This window comes from Solea solea, chromosome 12, assembly GCF_958295425.1.
Source record: "Solea solea chromosome 12, fSolSol10.1, whole genome shotgun sequence".
In the NCBI taxonomy this organism is placed as follows: domain Eukaryota; kingdom Metazoa; phylum Chordata; class Actinopteri; order Pleuronectiformes; family Soleidae; genus Solea; species Solea solea.
Window position 1 is genome coordinate 3,551,337 of NC_081145.1, and position 27,195 is coordinate 3,578,531.

At 39.2% G+C, this 27,195-nt stretch overlaps 2 protein-coding genes and 1 non-coding gene across 3 annotated transcripts in view; all 3 read right to left on the reverse strand.

Moving 5' to 3' along the window:
* Positions 1-425: 425 nt before the first annotated feature.
* Positions 426-22,474, reverse strand: LOC131470593 (anoctamin-2-like). The gene is made up of 29 exons (XM_058646513.1): positions 22,391-22,474; positions 20,693-20,771; positions 16,586-16,755; positions 16,172-16,477; positions 14,692-14,784; positions 14,367-14,539; positions 14,087-14,141; positions 13,956-14,007; positions 13,766-13,821; positions 13,608-13,655; positions 13,330-13,394; positions 12,268-12,402; positions 12,035-12,195; positions 11,430-11,512; positions 10,950-10,961; positions 9,601-9,675; positions 9,449-9,505; positions 8,604-8,678; positions 7,828-8,029; positions 6,841-6,952; positions 6,693-6,750; positions 5,298-5,398; positions 5,036-5,208; positions 4,787-4,939; positions 4,572-4,624; positions 3,534-3,712; positions 3,203-3,308; positions 2,157-2,709; positions 426-1,444 (listed from the first exon to the last, which is right to left on the reverse strand). Exons 3-29 carry the CDS (start codon positions 16,712-16,714, stop codon positions 780-782), a joined length of 3,930 nt encoding a protein of 1,309 aa, XP_058502496.1. The 5' UTR covers positions 16,715-16,755; positions 20,693-20,771; positions 22,391-22,474; the 3' UTR covers positions 426-779.
* On the reverse strand, positions 4,049-4,122 carry trnat-agu (transfer RNA threonine (anticodon AGU)). The gene has a single exon. It is a non-coding gene; the product is annotated as a tRNA-Thr (tRNA).
* Positions 22,475-23,201: 727 nt separating the features above from the next.
* vwf (von Willebrand factor) overlaps positions 23,202-27,195 on the reverse strand; it is a 30,890-nt gene continuing 26,896 nt past the window's right edge. The window contains exons 47-53 of the mRNA XM_058646008.1: positions 26,871-26,911; positions 26,659-26,775; positions 26,258-26,356; positions 23,985-24,113; positions 23,844-23,883; positions 23,656-23,753; positions 23,202-23,505 (exon numbers count right to left, since the gene is read on the reverse strand). Of these exons, the coding sequence (XP_058501991.1) occupies positions 23,320-23,505; positions 23,656-23,753; positions 23,844-23,883; positions 23,985-24,113; positions 26,258-26,356; positions 26,659-26,775; positions 26,871-26,911 (710 nt within the window). The 3' untranslated portion in view covers positions 23,202-23,319. The remainder of the gene's footprint in view (positions 23,506-23,655; positions 23,754-23,843; positions 23,884-23,984; positions 24,114-26,257; positions 26,357-26,658; positions 26,776-26,870; positions 26,912-27,195) is intronic.

Sequence of the window (27,195 nt, forward strand, 5' to 3'; positions counted from 1 at the left end):
TGTGCAATGTTTTGAAATTTGATTTCATGTGAAATAAATGGACAACTCGCATCTTTCAAATCGAAGGTTGCTTCCCGGCTCAGGTAGTCTACATGCCGATGTGTGCGTCTGGTTAAAAACTGGCTAACCCTGATGCAATGAGGCAGAATACTGTCATATGTTCTGTAGATATGTTCCAAATAGACAGATTTGGTAGAGATGTGATTTCCATATTTCATACATGTCGAGTGGGGAAGGAAGGGAAAGGCTGCATTAGGGTAAATAATCCACACTCATGCACAAGATCCATAAAATACACAATCCTAAAAAGTCCTAAAAAGACTGGTCATGTTCCACCCCACGACTCATCAGAAGGAACATCAGATATCAAAAATATGAACTTCTTTTATTATAATGTTTTTACATTTTTATATAACAAAACCTCTATAAATAGACACGGGATCTAAAAGCATATTTGGTGATCCTAAATGTGCTGTGTACTGTAAGTTTCCATCTCCCTCTGGTCTACAAGCAGCACTGCTGCATGTGTGGGACTGAAAATAACAGAGAGGCAGAGGCTAGTGAGCTGTGAATGTAGCAAAAACAAACAAACAAAAGAAGAAAACAATACAAAGAGTTCATGTAAAGGAGAGTTTCAGAGCAGTCTTTCTCTGAATTGTCCCTGGTCTGGATCAGCCTGAAAAAACGTCTTTAAATGATCTGGATGGAATCTTTCCCTCTGCAGAGGACAGACAGGCGAGACTTATCTTGCCCTCACCCCTCTTTCCTTTGCTCTCTCCTCATACGGGCGTATTGTGTTTTAGTTCACTGGGTGAAGGTGGGATTTGGTCTCCCAGCTTTGGGAAGCTGGTGGAATGGCTAGTCTTGGTGGAGAGCTCCTCCTCCGGACCAGGAACTCTCTGTCGTGGCGGCAGGGTGGAGCAACGGGCTTTGCCCCTGGAGCGTGGCTGTTGGTGTGGCGGAGCTCTCAGCGCGAACAGTTCACTGGAGGCTTTGGGCTGAGGGGACACGGTGTTGACTGTTGGAGACTGTGCAGGATGTAAAGGTGAAGGTGATGCTGGTGTGTGTGGGGGAGAAAACAAACTCGATGATGCTGATAGTGACGCCCCGCACAGAGGAGCGAGTGTGGCTGATTGCTGAAACCTGGTGAGGCTGGTGGAGTGGCTGGTCCGTGGCAGTCCGTAACAAACCTCAGCCCCTCTGTGATGGGAAGGCAGGGTTGAGCAACGAGCCTTTGACCTTAAGCCTGGATCTCTCGGAGGTGGAGGAGCAATCAGTGAGAAGAGCCTGCTGTCAGTGTCTGATGTGGTAACATCTGCCTTGAAGGCCCTCAGACTTTGAGATGAGCCTCTGTTAGATGACGAGGCCTCGGGCTCTGTCAGGTTTTCCTGTTCAGAGCCTAGTTGAGGAAGATTCATAGCTTTGCTTGTAGAAGGTTCCTCATCTATGTGACAAAAGAGAAAGAAGGATAAACATTTACTGGACACAAATAAGAAAAAGATAACTTGATTTCAAGTGGAGAGCAAATCTAAGACCACATTCAGACCTGTTATGAACACGTGTCTTCACATGTCATTAGCGTTAAGTATGACTGACCACAGATCTGTCTTTCCCACCAACCCTTTATTCATATATACCCTACATTCATATATATCCATATTATACAGTAGATGTGTCTTCTGTCACTGAGTTTGTTCTGAACAGTGACGAAGGGTGTGTTCACACCTAATAGTCTGCTTCATTGGTCCACACCTGTTTGGACATTTGATACTTTGCTGAATTTTTCACCTGGTTCCATTCACCATCACAAAGGCAAAACTCTTCCCCCTTCACAGGTAAGATAGCGTAATTAGCCCGAAGTTAGGGTTAAATGTTCTGATGAGAACACTGAGGCTGTAACCAGTAATACTATGCTTCCTGTGAAAGGTTTGGATAGAGTTCACATCAGTGATGAACTGTTGCAGATTTCACTTGCAAGCACTCCGAGACCTCCTCTTTCAATGGGACCAGAGTATGGTTGTTTAGTCCACACCAGAGGTCTCGCAGGAACTGTACTAAGGGAGTACACATACCAGGGTTTGATTTAACTGGACCGGACTGGTATGAATGCACCCGTAGAAAGTGTAAGAGATAATTCTGGAAGTTTATCCACTCACCGAACAGGCCCAGCTCACTCATGATGGCATCAAGATCCAGAAACATCTCATCTGCTTTCACATCATTGTCTTCTTCATAAATGTCTTTCAGCACCTCTGGCTCATCATCCCCGTTTGCAGCCCCGTCATTTACGACTTCGTTTTCATTTTCTCCTCCTTGCACCGCTCTGCCCTCATCCTCCTCTTCCTCTTTGCACAGTATTTGTGCATTTTCTTCAACTTCTTGAATTGTCTTCCCAAACTCTGGATCACTGTCACTCATAATTCTGAGTCGATCCAGATTGACCTCAGACTCTTCTTTCTCCTCCTGCTCCTCCTCCTCCAGTTGCTGCTCCTCATGCTCTTCTGGTGGAGCCTCCACCACAATGTCTACGATGGCAGGGAAGCAGCATATGGAGTGTCTTGCAGAGTGAGATTTGGCACAAGCTTCTTGGTCTTGATTCAGCAGGAACTCTATCAGCATCATGTTCTCCTTCTTCAGCTGCTCCCGCAGAGACCGAGGAACATCAGGGATCATCCAGGCAACCAGCATGCTGAGGAACATAGCAAGGTTCTGTAGAAACAAAGAAATATAGTTGTTATTTTAGTTAAAGCCGGGAGTCGGACCTGAAGGTACATTATGTAGGAAACATTTATCACTAACATCACTTCTTTTCCAAGTGTGTCGTTGAAGCTATGTAGCCTTCAGGTAGCATCAAAACTAGCCTAACCCTGACCTTTACATTTTAAATCATGTTCTTCTAGTTTAGAATGTGAGCTTCTGTTGACGCCATGGTGACTTCAGGTGCAACTCATTCTCACACCTGACACTTAAGAGTGAGTTGATGAAACTTGCAGAATCAGTGACGTCTTTAAAAATCACTTCTTTTTATAGATTGGCATCTGACCCTGAACATTTATACCGTGGCAATTTATTTTAATCCTTTATCGACGGTTAAATGTTCGATCGTGCATCCCTGGTGAAGAATGCATAAAGAAAGAGAGTTCAAGGAAGACTTGATATGATCACATGAACAAAGCCACAGAGGTAAATGTGATTCTCATACCTGGAAAAATATTACAAAGGCCAGTTTTGCTGCCAGGATAGACCAGTAATGTTTGGAGAAGGTGTAGGCATCTGGGGCCCACGGTGGGTCTCTGTAGTCCTTGTACCTGGGGGGTCAGAATGAACAACAGGCAACATGAGCTAATGTGATTAAAGAGCAGAAAAAAATCTGCGACTTCTTAGAACAGCTTCCCTCGGTAAATGCCACATTTCACGGTTTGTAAAATCTCCCAACAAGTTTGGGATTGAGACAGAGTAAGAGTTAAGCTGCTGCTCTCAAGGATTTACAGGGAGATCTAAGGAAGGCTGGGTGTTAAAAGAGTGGCTCTGACCTGCACATGGAGACTCCGGAGATGAGGGTGGTGTTGGGCGCAGTGCCCGCTGGGAAGTTGCTGACATTAAAGTAGGACAGTGAGTGTTCTGTGTAGCCGTTCATGGTGCCATTTACACTGTACATGTACTGATAAACCATTCTTGGAACAAACTCTGATGTGAAGGAGATGACAAATGCCTGAGGAGACAATGGAAGAGACACGGCTATATTATCACAGATACAACTGGTAACCATGTACTAGTTACTACTAGTTACTACTAGTTCTACAGCTCAATATCAGAATCAGAAGAAATGAGAAGTAATGTTCATCAAGTTTCACTTGAGAGTGCGGAGACGTGAATGTATCTGGGATTAGCAACACGTTAGAAATGAAACAGCTGAGTATTAGACTGATTTAATGTGAAACAAATATGGCTGAAGTGTTATTATGACAACTACTTTGCAGAGGTTTGACTGTGTAGGTGCTAACCGAGGTAGCCTAATTTCTTTCTACTTGCTCATAGGTTACCATAAAGGCACTGCTGGGATTTGAACCCAGGATCTCCTGTTTACTAGACAGGCGCTTTAACCAACTAAGCCACAGCACCAGGTATCAGCCACCCACAGTGGACTTCTCACAGCCAGACTGCCACCAGATATGATACTTGTTTTTTTAATCAACTTGATTCAAATTGTGATTTGGTAGGCCTTTTTTATAACAACCATTGATAAGATACTATTATAGAACATGTGATTTCTCTCCATATCTGATGCAGGTGGTGGTGGGAAGGCTGCTGCACCTGTGCATGTTTTTGAGGAAACCGAGGGGCTCAGAGTACCTGGAGAAAACCCACGCACATGTAGAACATGCAAACTTCATACAGCCCAGACCCAGGCCTCTAGCCCCTAACTAAAACCAGTTCCCCCGAAATGAGGTTCTGCCTTATCAGGACTAGGCCTGCATGGGTCTCTCGAGGACTATTGGTCCTGACAAGGTCAGTGTTTTTGCCAAACTAGTTCCTGTAGATGTAACAAAAACAAGTTTCCACACACTTACATTTGTAATGACAGAGAACTTGCTGATTCCACAGAGAATGTTGTACCAAATCCCTGGAGAAGGCATGCACATGAAAACAGACACACCGGGAAAGGAGAGACGATGACAGAGGCACAGAGGAACATGAGGGGCAGAGTCAAGAAGAAGAAAGTGATTAACAGAAACAGGATGGCAGAGAATGACAGAGCAGGCTTGCTGTCTCATGTGATCTTTACCTATGTCTTTACACCTCACAGCATCAGGCCGCCGTGTCTCAGTGACAAATTTAGCAGCATCGAGACGAATCTCAATGACGTTGTTGAGTAGAGCAAACGCTGGAGCCAGCGGGAATGAGGCCACAAAGAGTGATACAAAACCATACTGGATTACTGTAAATATGAACACATGTATGCAAATAGAGTTAAGTGCAAAGTAGCAGGTGACAGAGTGGATGGTGATGAGAACAAGAGGTGGGAAGAACTCACTCATTTCCATGTACTCTGAGCTGACACCTTCAAAGGGTTCAAGGGCGATATCTTTGTCAAACTGCTGCTTTGTCCTCTTCTCCTCCGCTTTGCTCTCATTGTCGTCGTCGGCCTCTGCCGCTCTCTTCTTCCCCTTTTCCACCTGCATCGTTCTGTACATCTTTTTCAGTTTACTGCAAAGGAACCGTGACAGGATAGAGTTCAAAGGGCAGGGTCACAGCAAAGACATCAGCGAGTGCAAGAGAAAGGAGTCAATACACACGGTATGAGAATCTCAAACACGTTGTTTTGAATGAGCTGCTTCCCAAGCATGATCATGCTGAGCTGGATGCAGAGTTCAATGAGGCAGCCTGGAGGAGCACACTGTGAAATATGAAATACACATGTATCATTCACATCGTAAAATAACATTCATTATGCTGCATTCCCTTTGTAGTCGGAACTTGGAATTTGTGAACTCAGATTTCTTACGTGGAAACTCAGAGAAACCCCATGTACACCGAGCTGCTTTTACCTTTAATAGCATTTCAAATCAGTCGTACACATATTACTGCTCAAGAGTTGTTATCGATAACGGCTAGTATTGGCTAGTAATGGCTAGTATTGGCTAGTAATGACTAGTATTGGCTAATAATGGCTAGTATTGGCTAGTAATGGCTAGTAATGGCTAATAATGGCTAGTATTGGCTAGTAATGGCTAGTAATGGCTAGTATTGGCTAGTTATGGCTAGTAATGGCTAGTATTGACTAGTAATGGCTAGTATTGGCTAGTAATGTCTAGTAATGGCTAGTAATGGCTAGTAATGGCTAGTATTGGCTAGTAATGGCTAGTATTGGCTAGTAATGTCTAGTAATGGCTAGTATTGGCTAGTAATGGCTAGTATTGGCTAGTAATGGCTAGTATTGGCTAGTAATGGCTAGTAATGGCTAGTATTGGCTAGTAATGGCTAGTATTGGCTAATAATGACTAGTATTGGCTAGTAATGGCTAGTATTGGCTAGTTATGGCTAGTAATGGCTAGTATTGGCTAATAATGACTAGTATTGGCTAGTATTGGCTAGTATTGGCTAGCTATGGCTAGTAATGGCTAGTATTGGCTAGTAATGGCTAGTATTGGCTAATAATGACTAGTATTGGCTAGTAATGGCTAGTATTGGCTAATAATGGCTAGTATTGAATAGTTATGGCTAGTAATGGCTAGTATTGGCTAGTAATGGCTAGTATTGGCTAGCCAATTCAATTAAATTTTATTTATATAGCGCTTCATAACATAAATTATTATATCAAGGCACTTTACATGGTAAAGTGAAGACCTTGCAATTATTAAAGAGAAACCCAACGAGTTAGCACTTGGTAACAGTGGAGAGAAAAATCTCTGACAGAACCAGACTCAGAGTGTATGAACATCTGCCCCGACCGAGGAGAGAGGAGAGAGAGAGGCAAGGGTGTTAGTGAAGGAGAGGTGAGGTGGGTGAAAGGAAGAATGGAAAGGAGAGAGAGGAAGAAAGAGGAGAGATAGAGACCAGATACATTTGTGTCCATGTTTTTTTTCAACTGGAATGCGGTAAACTCGCCACTCCCAGTTCCAAGTTCCGATGTAAATGGAACGCAGCATTATTTGACATGTGAATAATAACGTGTATATAACCCAGCTTACTTCCTCCATCCGATAGTCGCCAAAGACATAAACATAATCGCCAGGGCGCCCAGCAAACCTGTAGGAAGAGGAAACCAAGTCACATGATGACAAAGACTGGCGAGAGGTGAGTGAAAGAAGACAAATGACGAAAAGATGAAGCACGTACCTGCCCTTGAAAAAGGCCACATAGAAAATGGGTGCAAAGGAGTTCATGGACTTGAGAAAGAAAGACTTGAAGATCATCCTCTCTTCAAATTCTTCATTTGTCTTTGGGAGTTCTGTTGAAGACGAGTCTCATCATTACAAAACCATCATCATAGCTTCATCAGCTCATGTGAGACATACTTGATAGTCATGATAGTTACATTGTCTGTGCGGTATATATACGTGTCATAGTAATAGTATATGTTGCACACAGTCGAAATACATGTATATTTAATATGAGTGATGATATAAACATATATATAAACTATATATAGATATAAACTTGTAAATTAAATGTGTAATTTTTAGTGAGGAAAGCAGAGAAATGTTTCAAAAATATCGTCTAAAAGATTGGAGAACTAAATATGCAGTTCATGTAAAAAATGTACTACTTTAGAAACACAAAGTAACTACTTCACAGAAGTAATCAATGTAGCTGCAAGTCATTAATTACGGAAACACAAGTGAAGATTTCTTGTGTAAAATGTCACTTAATTAATAATTATATACTGGATATAATGACACTGTTACAAGTGTCACTCTGTATATAATGATTTTATTCACCATGAACTTGTTTCTTATTAATATTATAGTGTTGTATTTTTGAAAGGTGCCTAAAATAAAATGTATTGTTGTTATTATTAGGACAGCAGCTAACGATAATTGTCATAATTGATTCATCTGTTATTCACTCCGTCCATAAAATGTTGAAAAGATACTGATCAGTGTGATGATGATGATGTTCTCAAATGTCTTGCTTTGTCCACAAACCAAAAATTATTAAGTTTGAATGATTTCTGTGTTAAATGGAGCAAAAAAACTAGAAAATATTCACATTCACATGAAAAACTCTCAAACTTAAAAATCGATTATTAGAATAGTTGTAAGGTTTCCCTACACAGTTCCTTTAAACTTAAAAAATTACTATACTTAAAATGAAATACAATACCCAGTTCCGTCAGCCACTCTGCGATGGCTCCATAAACTTCCTCCAGCACCAGAACCACCAGCATGTTGAGGATGATGCCTGTGGTTGTGACGGTCATCCTCACGCTGGCCTTGGCTTCAGGATCAGGGTTCATGGACCACACACTCAACATGCAGATGCGATAAACAGCCACACCAAAGACTGCTGAGAAGGTCACAAAGATCTGGGAACACCAAAGAGAGAAGCATTTACACAAGGAAGACGGACTCCAACGTGGAGAATTAAAGGAGAAAAAACACCGAAATGACAGTCACAGGAAAGAAAGTGTATCAGTGAGGTTCCATGTCACAGCTAAAACTTTAAAAATGTAAAATGCTATGCATGTTGCACATAAAGATGGATTCAATGACTATTATTTCTTTAAAACCTTTTATTTGTGGCCCTGCACTTGCTTCGTTTATATCAGTGTGACCCTCACTTCCTGTGATTTGAGCTAGTGATCACCAGTGTTGACATTGTAGATCAGTTAGAATGGATTAGTTATTAATAATATGGTAAATAACACAGAAAACAAAGAGGAAATAAACAAATAATAATGAAGTTATTAGAGATTCCCACATGTACATGTACATGTACAGTATATATTGAGAGATATTTGACATAGGCATGCGACCAAAGAAGAAAAACAACAAAAGTAATTGTATATATGTTTGTGTTGTTAAAGCGTCATGAAATGAGTCATGAAGAAGACAGCGGTATAGAGAGGTGAGAACATGAAGTGAATTTAAATAAATTACCAGTAGTAGTAAGGTGGACACATTGATGAGGTAACCTGACAGGTGATCCTCGATGTCCAGAGACTCTGGCTCCTGCTGTCAGGAAGAAGAAAAGACACATTTTCTTTACAGTATGTAATGCAGAGAAATGCTGAGCACACTGACATTGTGTTTTCTAACTGACAGGCGTGTGTTTGCCACCTGAGAGGACAGAAATCCCCTCCCCTTCCTCCTCTCCCTCTCTCTCTCTTCATCAGTAATCTGGGCTAATCTCAGCCAGGTAAGCAGCTTTGGACTCAACCACCCACAGCAGGTGAAGGGGGTTTCCTCTTGTTGCACCAACATTAACAGATACAGACTGAATTAATCTGTAAAGGCCTGATGCAAACACCAGATGGACTGCAATTTAGTTTTTACGTGATGGTGTTTTCTTTCCCTTTTTTGTCATTGGCATTTTTATTAATGTTGTATATATTTGAACAAATATCAATATCAATAACATATTTAACCTAAAAAAATTTTTTTTTTTTATAAATGTTAATGGTCACTAGATTCATGATGACAGTTTTGTAAACCGTGTTCCCATTTAAAGGAAAATAGATGATAAGCACATGACTGGACACCAGTGTGATTGACAGCTGGTGTCGTCTCATAGGAGCCATGTGATTAGACATGGTGCCAGTCAAATCACAAAGACTATATCCATCATCAGTCTATGGACCACAGCTACGTTTTTCAATACAAAAATAATACTCTGATATTTGTAAGTACTTTCAAAAATGTTATTTTTCTTGTTGTTGTCATGTGTGTGTGTGTGTGTGTGTGTGTGTGTGTGTGTGTGTGTGTGTGTGGGTGTGTAGTGATACCTGGGAGGCCAGCATCTGGTCTCTTTCTCCGTCTGCACCGTCTTCAGAGTGAGTCATCTGTACCAGAGCACAAACCAACACAGTGTGAGCGGCATGTGTGACATGTGCGTTTGTTACAAGTCATGAAAGTGCAACACAATCACATCGGACACCTTCTTCTTCAACCGCGCTTTCATCTTCGCCTTTTTCTCCTGCAGAGCGTCTTCATATTCAGGCCTCAGCTCCTCCTGCAACGAGCGAGCACACGGATGCTGTTCTTAAACTGTTCTTATTTACACTGTGCTCTCAAAACATGACACTGCTTAGAAATTAAATCATTATTAAGAATATTAAATAATAATAGCAGTTACTGCATAATAAATTGATTTCAGCCCAAGTGACTTTACAAACACACGTGTTAAACCAGGATAGGTTTTATATTGTTAAGAAGGCACCTTTTGCTTTGATGACACCTTTGCTCACTTCTGGTATTCCCTCAGTCAGTTAACAGATGTGTCTATTTGACCGCATTACAACAATAACCCCTCTACTACATTCAGACAAACAACAGTCCATCATTACTTCAGGACATGAAGCTCAGAATTTCAGAACTTTGAATAAGTGTGAAAACCATCAAATACAATCAAGAGTGACCTTTTGCTGCAGAGGATAAATTCATTAGAGGGACCAGCCTCAGTAATTAACAGCACCTCAGATTAGAGCACACATAATACTTCAGCACAGAGATCTCAACATCAACTGAATCAGGCCTTCATGGTCAAATTACTGTAAAGAAGTCATTACTGAGGAGCTCACAGCTTTCTATCCCATCTGGTTTGTGCTGAGTGGGACCATCATTTTTTCTGTTTGACCATGAAGGAGAGTGATTGAGTCCTGCATCAGATGACCTGACCTCCACAGTCACCTGACCTCCACAGTCCCCTGACCTCCACAGTCACCTGACCTCCACAGTCACTTGACCTACACAGTCACCTGACCTAAACCCAACTGCCAACAATTGTCAGCACCTCTGGGAACTCCGCCATGACTGTTGGAAAACCATTCCAGGTGATAACCTCATGAAAAGTACAAATCAAAAGGTGGCTACTCTGAGGGATCTAAAATATAAAACATATTCTGGTATATTTAATAATATTTAATATTTACTTTTTAGTTTAGTGTTCAGTCATAGTTCTAATATATTCATCTACAATATAGAAAATACCACTACTACTACTACTAATAATAATAATAACAATAATAATAATAATTACATATTTGCACTTTATAACAGACAAGTAATTCAAAAACAATGAAATTACAAGACATGTTACCAACTGTATTTGTATAACCTAATTTGCTACATGTTAAATTGATTTGGATGGCTGATCTTTACCTTCAGAAATACTACTTCATGATTATTATGGTTATTATTATTATTATGTTGTTGCTATTTCACATGGTAGCTTCACTTCTTAACACGGAGTGTGGTTCCAGCTAATAAGAATAGAAATGTGCCCACCTGGACTCGCTCCTTCAGACAGCAGACAGAGATCAAATGAAACAGACAGACAGAGATGGAAGGACAAAGAGAAAGAGAGAGAGTTGTATTAGGCTCATGAGTGTTTATGTTGTGACCCTGCTGTGTCACCTTCTCCGACCAGTGCGCCGCTTTTATAACAGAGCAATCCCATTACAGGGTAAGAAGACGTGTTACTGCATGTATACCTGGAAGACCATGTGTGTGTGTGTGTGTGTACAGGAGGACGGCTGATGGAGGGGGGATCTGTTTTGAGACGAATAATCTCACACAAATGATCCCTGTGGTCATGACTAACCCTGAAACCATGAGGTCAACATTCTCACCTCACCTGACTCACGACACAGCTTGTAACCACAGCAACGTAAAGACATTGCAACAAAGATGACTAAAGAAAACAAGTAAAGGTTCAGATTGTGTCCACTCACGTGTGTTTTTATTGGATGTGAAGAGTATTCTTACCTCTTCATCCTCCAAGCTCGTCAGGTCCCAGGTATGTTTCAGACACATCTGTCGCCTTTTCCAGTGCTCAAGGAAACAGGCAGCTACAAGAGGATACACACAAGAAACCTTCACTAATCTATTTCTTTCAAAATGTACACTTTAATCAGCTTGAGAAAGATCTATTATGTATAAAATGTTCATGTTAAGACCTGATAAATGTGGACTGACAGGAATTATAGTCTGCTTGCCTGATTCCAGTCCATATTATTGTTAAAAGTCGCGTTTTCTGGAGCATTTCTTACTGTATTGCTTAAAATCCTCTTCACACCCGATTGTAACCAAATGATGAATGTCACTTGACACTGTACTACATGAATGAGTGTGAATGGCAAAAGTGTAGACTAGAGAAGTGCTATATAAATGCAGACCTTTAATAGGAACTGATTTGTAATCAGTCATGTTTCCAGCATTCATGCCACAGTAGGACTTACTGTTTATACTAATTAATGCAAGACTGTGTCAAATGTAATTCATTTTAGATGATTTTTTTCTTGTGTCATAATTAAACCCAGAGGCACAGAAGTTCATTTTCGCTGCAGCATTATCATAAAAAAGCACTTTACCCCACAAAGACATGAAAATAGCAAACAGGACAGTGGCTCCATTGTCAAACAAGTATGAGGCTCGGGCGAGTGAGCACACGGAGCTGAGGCGCCAGTAGTCACACACTCCGTCACACAGTGGACACATGGTGATGTTCAGGTGGTCGTCGCACGTTTCCTGACTGAAAGAGCAGAGAGTCATTTCACCACATGCATCGTGATAACACTGTGTAATGATATGTGAGGATGTCTACCTTGGTACGTTGGCATCCACGGTGAATATGCCGTACACGAAGACAATGATGCCCAACACAGACGGAGGGATCAGGAGCTGAGTGTAAACACCCAGCCACGCGAAATACAAGCCAATCTGCTCGCCAAAGTATTTCCTGTTAGAACATATGCAACGCATCAGCTAAGTGTACAAGTCTGCAGGGTTACACATTCACTTTTTTACTCCACTCTCCGGACACTACATGGTAGCTACTTATTTTCCATTAAGTGTTTGTTTCATGGCTCCTGGAGAATAACTAATAATAACTCAAATATCCAAATCTGAAGGGCAGACTGTCTTTGTTCCATTTTAGAGCAGGGAGATGATGCATCACATTAACTGCAGTTCCTATTTGCATGTCTGACCCAATCTGATTCCACCATGATACACACAGATGTATTCAGCCGCTCAGACATTCTAATGTCAGGCTACAGTTTAAGCTCAAATTAAATACAATGCAGATTATTTTCAACAAGCAATGAGGGTTTCTTTGGAGTCAGGGTGAGTGGGGGGTTATTACACATTATTTCTTATAAACAAAGAGCCATTGCTAGTTGAAATTCCATTTGTTAGAAGAACATACTATTTATAGTATATGAATGAATGAATGAAGCCATTATTATTTTACATTATTATATTTATATATAATGTATGTATATGTATGTATGTGTATATGTATATATATACATATATACATATATGTGTATATATATATATATATATATATATATACATGTATATATATGTATATGTATATATATATATATACATATATATATCAACTAAACACTAAACCTTGATATCGGAAATAGTCATTCTCAAATACTCAAATACTCACTGTTCAACACTCATGCTCTGTTTTAGACAGTAGGAGCTTTAATCTTGAATCACTGACACATAATTATGTGTAAGAGACTAATAACTTGAGCACCATGCTTACCCACGTGTGCATGTTTTTTTTATTGGCAGTTGCAGCAGCATTAGTAGCTGATATACTGATCAACTACAGTGACATGAAGAGTTTTTATGAAGTGCTCAGTACCTGATCAAGTCCACAGGCTGGTATTTATGCATCGCTCCATAGTTTGCCCATTCTTCATGCAGGAGCTGAGGGAAACCCAAGCACATGAATTATTGTATATACAGGACAGAGGTTATTATATTAACAGGCCAAGAATCGACGTATGATACTGAACTTCCAGTTTGGTCATTTAAATTGACAGTGCACAACTAAACAACACTATACTATAATAAATGTTAGCGTTTAGAACAGTATATTTCACTGTAACTTCTAGTTAAACAAAAAAAGACTCAACTCACCTGTCTGTCATTTCGCTGATCTTTCCGTCCTCGCCTTGTAAACGGACCCTTTAAAAAAAGAAGAGAATGACCAGCTCTTTAAATAAGATTCATTTTTATTCATAGTTTATGTGTTATCAAAGCTATGAGTGGGATTCAAACTATTTTATTACACTCACGTCATGCAGAGGAAAAGCAGAGTCGTAGACGCCCCGAGCCAATAATGAGTTGACACCTTATGAAACATAGAATGAACAAAAGTTAGTGATGTGACTGCTGACATATGGACAACATAAATATAGACCGACAGCAACACAAGAGCAGAATGAACAAAAAAAGAATAGAATCCCTGTTAAAGTCCAACCTCACCTGTGGTTTGACAAGTGTTTCTGCAGGAAGTGCGTGAAATGATCTCAGCCACCTCGAAACAAACAAAGCACAATGTAAATGGAAAGTAAATAAAAGAGGAAAAATGGGACAAATTCAAAAATGAGACTCACTATTCTGCTGCGTGTCGCATTATCAAATAAGGTTTCCGTTGATTTGATGTCGTAGCTGCAGGAAATGACAAAAAGCAGTGTCAGAAATAGACTGTTCATTTATTTCTGCGTGTCCCAGTCCTCATACGGAATATGCCATTTCCATTTCAGGAGTAAAAACAACAAAAGTTCAGTTTTTGTAAGAGATGATGTTATGATGATGATCAAAGTCTGCAGGTGCAGCCAAGGCCCCATCCCCACCAAAGTGAATGCTTGTGAGTGTGACAGAGCAGGTACTCACAGGTGAAGCTTGTCTCTGATAAAATGGTGTTTGAGGGTTTTGAAGTGGGCGTGTGTCTGGGGGTCTTTGTGGATGTCAAAGTCAGGGACGTCGGGTTGAAACGGCGTGTTGACTTTGGTCACGATGGAATCCCACAGCCCGGCGACGCCCGGCCGCTTCCGCAATTCGCGCTTCTGTTCAATTTAAACATGCACAAAAAATGATACATGTTCAGTTACACATGACACATCTTCCATGACCAAAATAAAGAACACATCACAGGATCAATGAGCAGGCTGTGGACCAGGCTGTGGAGCAGGCTGTGGCAGTGTGTGAATATACTGACCTTTTTCACAGCAACTTTGATCTTCTGCAGCTCTGCTTCTCTGCTGAGGATTGGCCACGGGATGTGCAGCCGGATAAATCCTTGGCCATTTAACTGCACACAAACACAGATGGAAGAAATGTGAATATGAGACACATGAGACACAATTACTCTTCATTTTGTATTTAAATTCTTCTGCTATGTAATGTGAGGTAGCCACATTAGCCTTGACTGTCTAAATGCTGCTTTATGTTTATGTTCCAAGCCTCCAAACCTGCAGAATATAAACAAATGACATGTACTGTATTATAACTAACTTCTTAAAATGAAACCTTCCGCCCAACAATCCCTCTCCTCTCTCCATCTTCTCAGTCTCTCCTATAATCTCTCCATAATTTCCAGCTTTCATGTCAGAGGTCAGCGCACACCAGACGTAAACAAACCAGCGTTAAATGATTTTATCGCGTTAATCTCGGCTGCATTAATCACAACATTTAATAATTGTGCCTTAATTGTAACGTATAATTATCAGTTTTGATCAAGTGAAAATTAACAAGTGATTCCACAGCATGTGGACCATCACATTACAGCCCATAGTATCCATGAAGTTACTCTGATGACATCCGTTCAGGGCACAATCAGCACCTGCTGCTACAGCTTACATATTGTGCTTTACCAAAAATATTTAACCAGCATTTAGTGTTAAACTAATAAACAGACTACACTTATACTATACACTTTTTATCTGTTCAATTTATAACAAGCTTTGCTCCAAAGTTGCACATCAATGATGAAAAAGTTGATATTAAATAACTGTTATAAATAAACGTTTTCTTCTGAAACTGTTTCATTGTGGAATCAAAACATGCATTTAATATATTCTTTGGTGTCATTACTTGTGTAAAAAATATTCTGGAATCTTAAGATTTTGATTCTACACAATACCAATAACTCAGAAATCACATTTTAATCACTGAATTTACCCTTAATTTTGTATAATTTTTTATTTTATAATATACAGTATTTTTTTCAACATATTAAAATGTCTCAGTGAATCTTGAGTGTCTTATTATTTTGCCACATGTATATTGTCTGACGTCGCTCATACTTTTATGTTTTTATGCTCTGATCTATTTTCATGCTTTTTTCATGCATTCTGTATGCATGGTCTGTGAACTTTGTGTTTTCACTTTAACTCCAGCCTGTTTGCAGTCGTTTAATTTTGTTCTTGCCTTCATCTGTGCTCATATAATACAAATCACAGAAATGTAGCCGGGCGACACGAGATCTGATATTTGTTTAAAAGTTTGACAAAAACACATACTTTACAATAATAAAAAAAAGAAATAAAGAAGAGACACATACAATTATTGTCATTAAATCCACCTATAATTTACTTCCGATAGACTCATAATTTCTCTCGTCTTTGGCCGACATCCGGCCCGAGGAGTTCAGCCAAAAAAATAATGACCATGTAAGTGCTGTAAAAGCAGACACACACCTCTTTGTCACGCTCTATCTGCAGTCCAGCCTCCAGGAGTCCCGCCTCAAACTCCTCCCTCATCAAAGCCTTTTCCTCCTCCGTCAGCTTCGACTCCTCCACATCGACTGCAGGTGCTCTCGCCTCCCCAGTCTCCGCCTCGCTCTCCCATTGGCTGGGTATGACTATTGGAATACTCCCGTTGGATGTTATTGAGAGGCGGTGCTTTGACGTTCGCCTTTTCTTGTATTTGTAGCAAAGGACATAGTCCACTTTTCTCTTGCCATCATCAAAGAAAAGCCCAGGGCCTAAATCGATGCCTGACTCCTGAAAAACGCACACACACACACACACACACACACACACAGAGCAGATTAATGAACAAAGTGCTGAATATGCAAAAACATGACAAAGCTCCATATGGAGAAACCATACCGGGGGCGGGGGCTCGGGGGGATCAGTGGGGTTGATGGGGCCTCCATTGGCGGCGTCGAGCCCGAGCCCGGACAGCGATCGGGCCAAAGACACAAGCTTCAACGAGTGAATTGACTGCGACTCACTCATTTCTGTGGTGGCAGGTATACGCCCATTTCCGTTTCATCCCTCTGCAAAAATAAAACAAGAATTCACTATCTATTCAATAATTCAGTATCTATTCAGTAATTCAGTATCTACAGCTTCTACCACTGCATCCTCCACATGTGGGTCGCGTGGGGGCTCTGGAGCCAATCCCAGCCGACGTAGGGTGAAAATTCTCATACTAATGAATTTATATTTTCACTTGTTAAGTCTCATAGTTTTATGGGAAATATGAAAAGAAAAATGATTGCCCATCCATTCATTCAAAAATATAGAGCGTCACAATCATTCACTCGCTCATTCACATTCATTCACTAACTCTACAGTTAATATCACTACTGTTGAAGAGTTCATAGTTAAATAACCCAGAAACGTATGATTAATCTCAGGCTGAGTCCCAGCTGGTGGTATCATGTGAAACATTCCCATTCAGAGAAAGTCTGTTTTAGGCTGACACACCAAATCTAAGCCAAAGTTAAGCTGCGTGTCTCATCTCTTTTCTTTTTCTTTTCTTTTTTTACCCAGTGGAAGCTGTGGGCTCAGATTAAGCTTTCATTGCAATCCAAGCGGCACAGTTTACAATCTGTCGAGGTAATTTTGTCACTAGACTCATTCTTTAGAGGTGAAATGTTAAATGATGACTGAGTAGAAGCACATCATGTGTCTCCTGACGTACAAACAATACGGATCAAATTGAGTAACAGAAAATGTCAGAGATAATCTTCAGATAATCTTGTTTCTCTCTGTCTGTCTCCCTCTCTCTCTCTCTGCATGGGTGTGAGTGTTTATGATTGGTTGCAGGTATGAATGATTGACTGAGTGACTGACGTGTGTGTGAGTGAGTGTTGAGGTGGATCCTGGAGCTGACCGGTCCTGCACAGGACGTTCCAGTATAAGAGGCCTGATCAGTTCCAGTCCAGGATGTGATCTGAGAAGTCCTTTTCAGAGAACTGAATGTCCATGAGGTGAACTACATATATTAAGTTAGTAAGTTAAGTGATCTTTGTTTGAATGTTGTCTTTTGTCAGCCAATGCTGATATTTTGGAGCATCCTGGCCACTGCACAGCTGTCACAACCTTGCCACTTTATTCTTCTTCTTCTTTCTGCTTCTCCCTTTAGGAGTCGCCCCAGCAGATCATCTGCCTCCATCTTGTCCTCTCCCTTGTGTCCTCTTCTGTACACCAACTGTCCTCGCCGTCCTCATTTCCTCCTTCACAACATCCATGAACCTTCTCTGTGGTCACGATTCCTCCTCTGCACGTGACCAAACCATCTCAACCTTGACTTTCTTGCTTTATCTTCAAACCGTTCAACCTGAGCTGTCCCTGGAATATGCTCATTTCTAATCCTGTCCACCCTGGTACCTCCAATGAAAATCTCAGCATGTGCCACCTCCAGCTCCGCCTCCTGTCTGTTAGACAGTAACATTGTCTCAAAGCCATACATCATAGCAGGTGTCAGTAGACCTTCCCCTCACTTATGCTGCTATCCTTCTGTTGACCCCAGGTATTTAAACCATCCACTTTCTCTACCTCTACTCCTTGCATCTTGACCGTACCACCTGTCTCACCTTCATTGACACACAGGTATTCCATCTTGCTTCTGCTAACCTTTATTCCTCTTCTCTCCAGTGCAGACCTCCACCTCTCCAGGCTCTCCTTCCACTTGTCCCCTACTCTCACTACAGATTGCAATATCATCTGCAAACAACGTAATCCACAGAGACTGTAGTCCTCGCCTGACCTCACCTGTCCATCACCACTGCAAACAAGAAGGGGCTCAGATCTGATCCCTGATGTAATCCCATTTTCACACCTTGCCATTTACTATATTCTGCTTCATTTATATTTAGTAGTGCACAATCAATAAACTTACATCTGCTGAAACATGAATATGCAAAATATTATGTTCATTTCACTACAGAAGAGACTAAACGACACATAGACATACACAGTATCAGTATTGGTTATCAGCCTAAGCACAGATAATGACACTGTTAAGCGAGTGGATAGATTTTAACCATTTTTTAAACCAAGTTTAAAAAGACATTCATGTGATTTTAAAGAACACGGACATTTTGTGAATGACTCTCAGTCATTTGAACACTTTCCTATCAAATCTGTTCCCATACAAACACAGAAACTTGTGTTCCTCTGTATCCCCACATATTTCATTGGGATATAAAGCTGCACACAGGTTGTTTCTCTGGATTCATGGAGAGTGACAACACACTGTAAATACACTCTATTATTTATGCTCTGGGTTACATAAAAATATACTTATTACCTTACATTTCAGGTAATACCTGGTTGAGTTATTTGGCTTTTTAATGTTACATGAAAGATGTGTGTTAGAAACAAATTGACTATAAATGTAACACAAACAATGAGGCTTGAAATTTAAGTTACTTTGTTAGATATACTTTTCAATTCCATGTATTTTTTAAAACAATATATACTATTTAATTTATAATATTAAGTGTATTTCACAAATGTATTGAATATAATAAATAAAATGATTTTCAACAGCCTTTAAAAGAAAGAAAATATCTTTAGTATATCTGAAGTCTGGCGTCTCATGTCACATTATAAATATATCAATATATTCATTGATATTGTATTATTTTCATCAGAGGCATGAGGTTTACAATTGTATTAGTGGATAGCCATCTCATTTTAATTTTAAAGTGTAAGCACAACGACAGTGAGTTAGAGGTGTACCATACAAGATGAGAAAGAAATATTAAAGATATTAAAAATAGGAAGTTAGTTGTTATAATTGTTATTCTAAGAGAAAAGAAAGGATGAGGAGTCTGTCTGAGTATATGAGGAGGTGCATCACGCTACTGTTGGATTGTAGTGTTATGGATTCATTTGAAGATGATTTTGAACCTAATGTGACATTTTTTTTAAAATGTATGTATCTTCTGCCATTAAGGGAAACACGACGAGCAAATGATTTGACATAGGAAAGCGTGAAGGGATTACAACAAAGCAACTGCATGTTCCAGCAACACTGAGAAAAAAAGCCATGAGGCATGCAAACGAGTCAACAACACAAAGCCAAAAGTGAACACACAACACACACGGAGGCATTCAGTCACTCCACTTACACAAGTGCACAGGCATTCACCATAATCCCAGTTAATCATGTGTCAGCAAACAGAGCAGAGATGGAAATGACAAAGATGCTAATTAAGTTTAAGGTCACTTTTTATTAATACATTTGGACTAAGTCATATTAGTACTGGTGGTGTCCAGGTTTTTGGCTTGTAGTGTCTCTTTTGTTCAGGAGAGTGAGACTTTACTGGATTGTTGATGCATTTTAAAGATGATAAGTTAACCATAAATATTATTTTGATAGAATTTAAAAGAAAACATGATGATCCTTATTCTTTAACGCTCCAACACTCAAAACGCTCAGACTGATCTCACCCCTCAGTTGAGCCTGCAGAGGTTTCTGAAATACTTGTCTCTAGGTGTTGTGTTCCAAGCAGTTGTTTTACCAAACTCATGTTTCAGAGAACTGGGGTTTTATCTTTAAATCTTATGAACTAGACCTTTAAACCATATTGTGATTGAACATGACAATAAATAGAATATTGAATATTTAGTTCCATGTGTTGCAGAGAAGGTTGTTTTTCTGTGGTTGGTTGTGGAGACACACACAAGTCTGGCTTAATTGATCTAATATGTTAGTCACATGATCCATGTGGGGGATCATTAGTCTGTCAGTAATGATTTTAGGTTTCTTATTCACTAATTCAGTCCTTACATGAGTAGCCTACAGCCAATGTGTAGAGACATGTTTAACCACATAAACTTGCACAGATGTATATACCAGTTTGTTTAGTGTTATATTTTGTATACATCATTCCATAGCAAAACAAACACTTTTACTTCCTGTAAAATCGAATTGTGATTATCGTTCTTGTGTTATAATCTTTAACTCATATTTCTTACCTCCTAGTTGTAGTTTTTTCCCAGTTCTCCCAGTTCTTTTGATCAGACTAGATGCTCATTGGTCCTCACATAATTTGTCCTAAAGGATGAGAGAAACTTGATTTGAGTTGAAAAAAAGAAATGCTTCTTGTCTGGATCTCTGTAGCTTCTTACAGCTGAGCTGAGCTGACCTCCTGCTGGTGTTGGTTCTACATTATGTGACTGAAGGTGCAAATATTTTTTCCAGTGTTTCCCGAAACGTCCTTTCATGGCAATGATGATTTAAGTATATAGATTTTTTTTTAATTTGAGCGTAAAACGGCTTCTCTCCAGGTTCTCCAATTTCCTCCCAAATCATGCAATGGTTAACTGGACACTCTAAATTGAGCATAGGTGTAAATGGTGAGATCTCTGTGTTGGTACTGTGATGGACTGTGAAGAACCCCGCCTTTCACCCTGTGTCAGCTCCCCCCACCCCCCAACCGTCATGTGGAGGATAAAGCGTAGACAATGAGTGAGCTGGAGCTTGTATTACTCATGCAAGTGTAGTAGTTTTCTTTTAATCCTGCTCAATGCAAATTGAGCTAATCAGTAAAAACAAAACAAGTTCAAATATTCCAATGAATCAATAATAACTATATTGTTCTTCAAATGCAACAGAAGTTTCATTGATATAATCAAAATACACTTTGAGGTATGTGTTTTTTTTGGTTTTTATCTAATTGTGTGATTTTAATACATTTTGTTTGTAAAGTGTCCTTGAGTGACCTGAAAGGCACTTTTAAATGAAATGTATTATTATTATTATTATTATAGGCCAAAAATCTGACATTTATCATCATAATATTGACTTATTTAAAAACATATTTGTTCTACCTTTTTATAACTATATTGCAGTTCTGTGTACTTGTTCTGTTTTATTACATTTGTATTTCTTGTACATACTCTGCAGACACAAGTGCGCAAATGAGTCCAAGTGTGCGTCTGAGCGCGGGGCTTAAAAGCCTGTAAGCTTGCTGACAGCTCAGCAGCAGAGGCTGGATGGTCAGCTGCACCCACAGCAACGTTACAGGGGCAGGGGGCAGCAGGGGAGTGAGGGAGTGAGGGAGAGATCTAATACTGTCTCTCCTGGAATACAGCAGATTATGCCCTGCTAATTTTAACATCTGCGCACCCCCTATTTTTCATCCCATACTGTCATACAACTCAAACAAGCACACATACAAACATGTATTATTTAAATGCTGGGACTAATCAAACAGATTTACACCAAACTGACCCTTTAACCAGTTAAATAGTCTTTTCAATGCAACAAATAAACAAAGACATCAAATGATTTCCATTCTGACTAATTAATCCCCAGGCAGTTTTCAGATCTGCTTATTCGACAGTGTGTTTAATTGAATTCTCGTGGGCGTAAACGTTGCGTGGACGCAGAAAAATTGAAAACAGCACAGTGTTGATGATATAGAGATGATGAAATGATATAGAGATTTAAATGATGACAGCAGGAGTAAAGGTCAAGCTTTGTTTATAGAGTAATGTAAACACAACACCAGCAGCGCCAGCTCAAACAAGATAAATGAGTGCGCAACAGCCACAGAAACAGACCAACAGACGCTTCCAACGCAGCAGGTGACACGAACAATGACAACTACAGTGATTTTTTTAATCCACGTCAAATTTCTCAGTAAAGAAAAGTGCGTAAAGTTGACTCACCAGTGCGCGTGGAGGGTCACTGCTTTTTTTGGTTATGGAAATGGATGATAAGACGCGCGAGGTGCGCAGCCTGGTGAGGGGCTGAGATGAGAGACAATCCGCGCGCGTTCCCGGAACCCCTGGCTTAATGCGCGCGCGCACACACACACACACGCACGCCGGCTAATTCCATGACCGTTACACACTGGAGGAAAAGGTGTGATGCGTATTATAGCTCCTGCAAGAGGTGTGTGTGTGTGCGTGTGTGTGTGTGTGACATGTCTTTATTTATACATTCTTTATACTTTTAAACTTTACATTTCAGTTTATTTCAAAATTGTATTATTTATTATTGCGCGTTATCTGTTATTTGCTTTTTTTTGTAATTGTTATTATTTTTCATTATTATTGCTTATTTTTCATGTATTCACTTTTTATGATTTACTTTTAATTTTATCTTTTTAATTCATTCATTTACATATATATTAATGTATTTTTAATCGTAACCTCACTCCACCATGGATGACTAAACCTGCCCGTTTCCCCTGTATTTCACTACTGGACTTTTTTGAGGGGTCACAGCAGAGAATAGTGGACTACGCCCTCGAGGGACTGCTTGAACCGGCATTTGTTGAAATTCAACCACCAGGTGGGTCAGGGTAATATTTTGGGTTTAGGTGATGGTTAAGGGAATACCAAAATGAATGACCTATTACAGAAGTATTACCTTACTTTAATGTAAAGTCATTTGTGTTACTATTTTTACAGCTGATCTCAACTTAATTAAAAACATAAAGTCACAAAAAATCAATAACTGACACAGACGAATAAGTAGTGCTTACAAAAACTGTCAGGTTTGTTTTATTGTCATTTGTGTTGCTTTGTGTTGTCATATAGGTACATTTGACATGGTTACACATCAGTGTGTATAAACTGTATAAAGTGTCCCTCTAGGTGCAGTGTTTGGACAGACAGTCACATGCACTGACTGACAGGACAGTGTGGTGGCTCCGAGTGCCGTTGGCACACAGGACAGGAACGCTGAGGGGCTCTGTCTCCACAGCAGAACAGCACACACACTCCTGCTCCACAGCGGCTCTCTCCAGGGAATACATGGACTTGCTGTGGCATTTGCCCTGACACACAGACAGACACACAACACAGGAGGACAGATGGACAGCACCAGAGAGAGTGGGGGGTGAGGGGATAACGTTACAGGACATTGTTTTGATTTCAATGAACTTCAGAGGCTAATCCTTAATGTGTGTGTGTGTGTAGTCTCTCACCTCACAGTAGTGCATCTCTATCTGGTTCTCTGATTGGCAGTCATCCACTCTGATGTAGTTCAGTGTCCCCACTGTCTTCCTACACGGTGGCTCTGTGCCTACACATATACATGCACACTTGTTAAAATCAGAGCACTGATATCATTCATTAGTGTAGAACATACAGCAGAGGACACAGCTCAGCTTACACGTCTCACAGCATGTCGTTCCAATCTGACTGACTTTCCCCTGAAAACAACAGCAACAGGAAAACATCTTTCAAAACTCTGAGAAGCAGGTGTGGAAATGATGTGAAATGTAGTCAGGGCACTTTGTGTCGTTGGTCTTACGCCTTCATCCAGACAGGTTTGACGGTTGAAAGGAGGACAGGTGGTCACTCTGGTCTGCAGTACAAGATCTCCTTTACCGTTTACACCACAGGTATACAAGTTGCAGCCCTCCTCATGAGTGCTGTTAACCTGGAGGGAGAAAAATACTCGTACTGTACAAACTGTACTATAATAGATTACGGCACAGTACAGTATAGTATAGTATAGTATAGTATAGTATAGTATATTAGTTTTGGTAGCTACCGGACAGTATAGTATAAAAGGTTTAGAGGCTACAGAACAGTATAGTATTATCTCATCATATTCAATATAGTATAATGTAGTATAGTATAGTGTAATGTAGTATATAGTATAGTATAATGTAGTATAGTATAGTATAATGTAGTATAGTACAGTGTAGTATAGTATAATGTAGTATAGTACAGTGTATTATAGTATATTGTAGTATAGTACAGTATAGTATAGTATAATGTAGTATAGTATAGTATAATGTAGTATAGTGTAATGTAGTATATAGTATAGTATAATGTAGTATAGTATAGTATAATGTAGTATAGTATAGTGTAAGATAATATAGTATAATGTAATATGTTATAGTATAATGTAGTATACATATATATACATATATAATGTCCACTTGGGCAGCCCGTGGCCAAGTGGAAAGGGAACTTGACTTGTAACCGGAAGGTCGCTGGTTCAAATCCCCACCCGGCCAAAAAAGGGCTGGGGTACCCCTGAGCAACTCCCAATTCTCCCCGGGCGCTACTCATTGCAGCAGCCCACTGCTCCTAATTCTAGGATGGGTCAAATGCAGAGAATATCAGTCAGTCTGAGACTGAGATTAATAAAGTATCTTAAAAAAAAAAAAAAATAGTATAATGTAGTATAGTATAGTGTAATGTAGTATATAGTATAGTATAATGTAGTATATTGTAGTATATAGTATAGTATAGTATAGTATAATGTAGTATAGTATAGTATAGTATAATGTAGTGTAGTATAGTATAGTATAATGTAGTATAGTATAGTATAATGTAGTATAGTATAATGTAGTGTAGTATAGTATAGTGTAGTATAGTATAATGTAGTGTAGTATAGTATAGTATAATGTAGTATAGTATAGTATAATGTAGTATAGTATAATGTAGTGTAGTATAGTATAGTATAATGTAGTGTAGTATAGTATAGTATAATGTAGTATAGTATAGTATAGTATAATGTAGTGTAGTATAGTATAATGTAGTGTAGTATAGTATAGTATAATGTAGTGTAGTATAGTATAGTATAATGTAGTATAGTATAATGTAGTGTAGTATAGTATAGTGTAGTATAGTATAGTGTAGTGTAGTATAGTATAGTATAATGTAGTATAGTATAGTATAATGTAGTATAGTATAGTATAATGTAGTATAGTATAATGTAGTGTAGTATAGTATAGTATAATTTAGTATAGTATAATGTAGTGTAGTATAGTATAGTATAATGTAGTATAGTATAGTATAGTATAATGTAGTATAGTATAATGTAGTGTAGTATAGTATAATGTAGTATAGTATAATGTAGTGTAGTATAGTATAGTATAATGTAGTGTAGTATAGTATAGTATAATGTAGTATAGTATAGTATAATGTAGTATAGTATAATGTAGTGTAGTATAGTATAGTGTAGTATAGTATAATGTAGTGTAGTATAGTATAGTATAATGTAGTATAGTATAGTATAATGTAGTATAGTATAGTATAATGTAGTATAGTATAATGTAGTGTAGTATAGTATAGTATAATTTAGTATAGTATAATGTAGTGTAGTATAGTATAGTATAATGTAGTATAGTATAGTATAGTATAATGTAGTATAGTATAATGTAGTGTAGTATAGTATAGTATAATTTAGTATAGTATAATGTAGTGTAGTATAGTATAGTATAATGTAGTATAGTATAGTATAGTGCAGTATAGTACAATAGTGTTGGTGGGTGCTGTATAGTATTGTATCGTATAGAAGTGAAGTGTTGTGTAGAAGAATAGCTAGAGAACAGTAAAGTATAGCTAAGTACTGTAGTATAGTGAAGTAGGTTTTGTGGCTATAGTTTTGTATGGTACAGTACAGTTAAGTAAAGTGTGGTATAGTACAGTATAGCAGTACAGTAATATTGGTGGTTACAGTACAGTGCCAGTCCTATACTGCCCTATAACTATACTATACTATTGTGTACTATTCTACACTTGTGTGTGTGTCTCTGTCCAGTGTAAGTGTTTGTGAACATCACTGACCTGCACACTCATTACTTCTCCATTTGGCTTTGAAATGAAGCAGGCAGTGGCAACACAGTGACCACAGCAAGCGTCCTCCTCCTTCTGCAAACTGTATCCCTGAGAATGTTGTGGTTAATACTGCATGTTAGTTGATATATGAAGAACAGTGTTACTGTAAATACACACACATGAATAAGGCGGGACCATTTTGTGTAAATAAATAAAACTTGCCATTTACCTCTGAATAGAGAGAATCACAGAAAATGATGTGGTCACAGATTTAATGATGAACAGAGAAGAAATGCGGGTCAGAGGATTAGAGAACATATTTGAATTGAATGGTTAGTCATGATGATGTTGATGATGATGATGATGATGATGATGATGATACAAGATAATGATGATGATATGCTGGTTACCATGGGGCAAGCGGGACAGCTGATTCTCCTGCAGGACAGTCTGTGTTTCCTCACTGCACCGTCTTCCACTGTGCACACACAGTGTGTGCACACATCCACCATCAGCCTCTCGCCTGCCTGCACACACACACACACACATGCAGCTGCATCACTGAAGAGTGACACTCAAATGATTCTGTTATGGAAGCAGCACTCTCTGCTGTGGGACTTACTCCTATCACGGTGTTGTTGAGGACACACACATCCATGGGAGCTGCAGGAAGAAGAGCACATAAGATTTCATCAAACAAAAGGCTTTTTGAGCTCAGACTACTCAGGACAACAGGGTGAAAGTGAGACGGGAGTGCCCTCTGCTGGACACACTCTACACCTACAATTTGTTGTATTAAAAATGTGAGTTAATCATTTATTTGGGTTTTGTGTGATGATTTTGACCGAAAAAGGACATAAATGGTAACATTTTACAATACGGGTACATTAATTACCATTACTTTATTAGGTTTGCTGATGTTATAACTAAGATTATTAATTCATATA

Coding starts and splice junctions, on each gene's coding strand:
- LOC131470593 (XM_058646513.1), bottom strand. CDS start 16,714: ATGAGTGAGTCGCAGTCAATTCACTCGTTGAAGCTTGTGTCTTTGGCC. Junction 13,656..13,765: donor CTGCTTTTCCTCTGCATGAC/GTGAGTGTAATA, acceptor CTTTTTTTAAAG/GGTCCGTTTACAAGGCGAGG. Junction 6,953..7,827: donor AGAGTGGCTGACGGAACTGG/GTATTGTATTTC, acceptor CGTCTTCAACAG/AACTCCCAAAGACAAATGAA.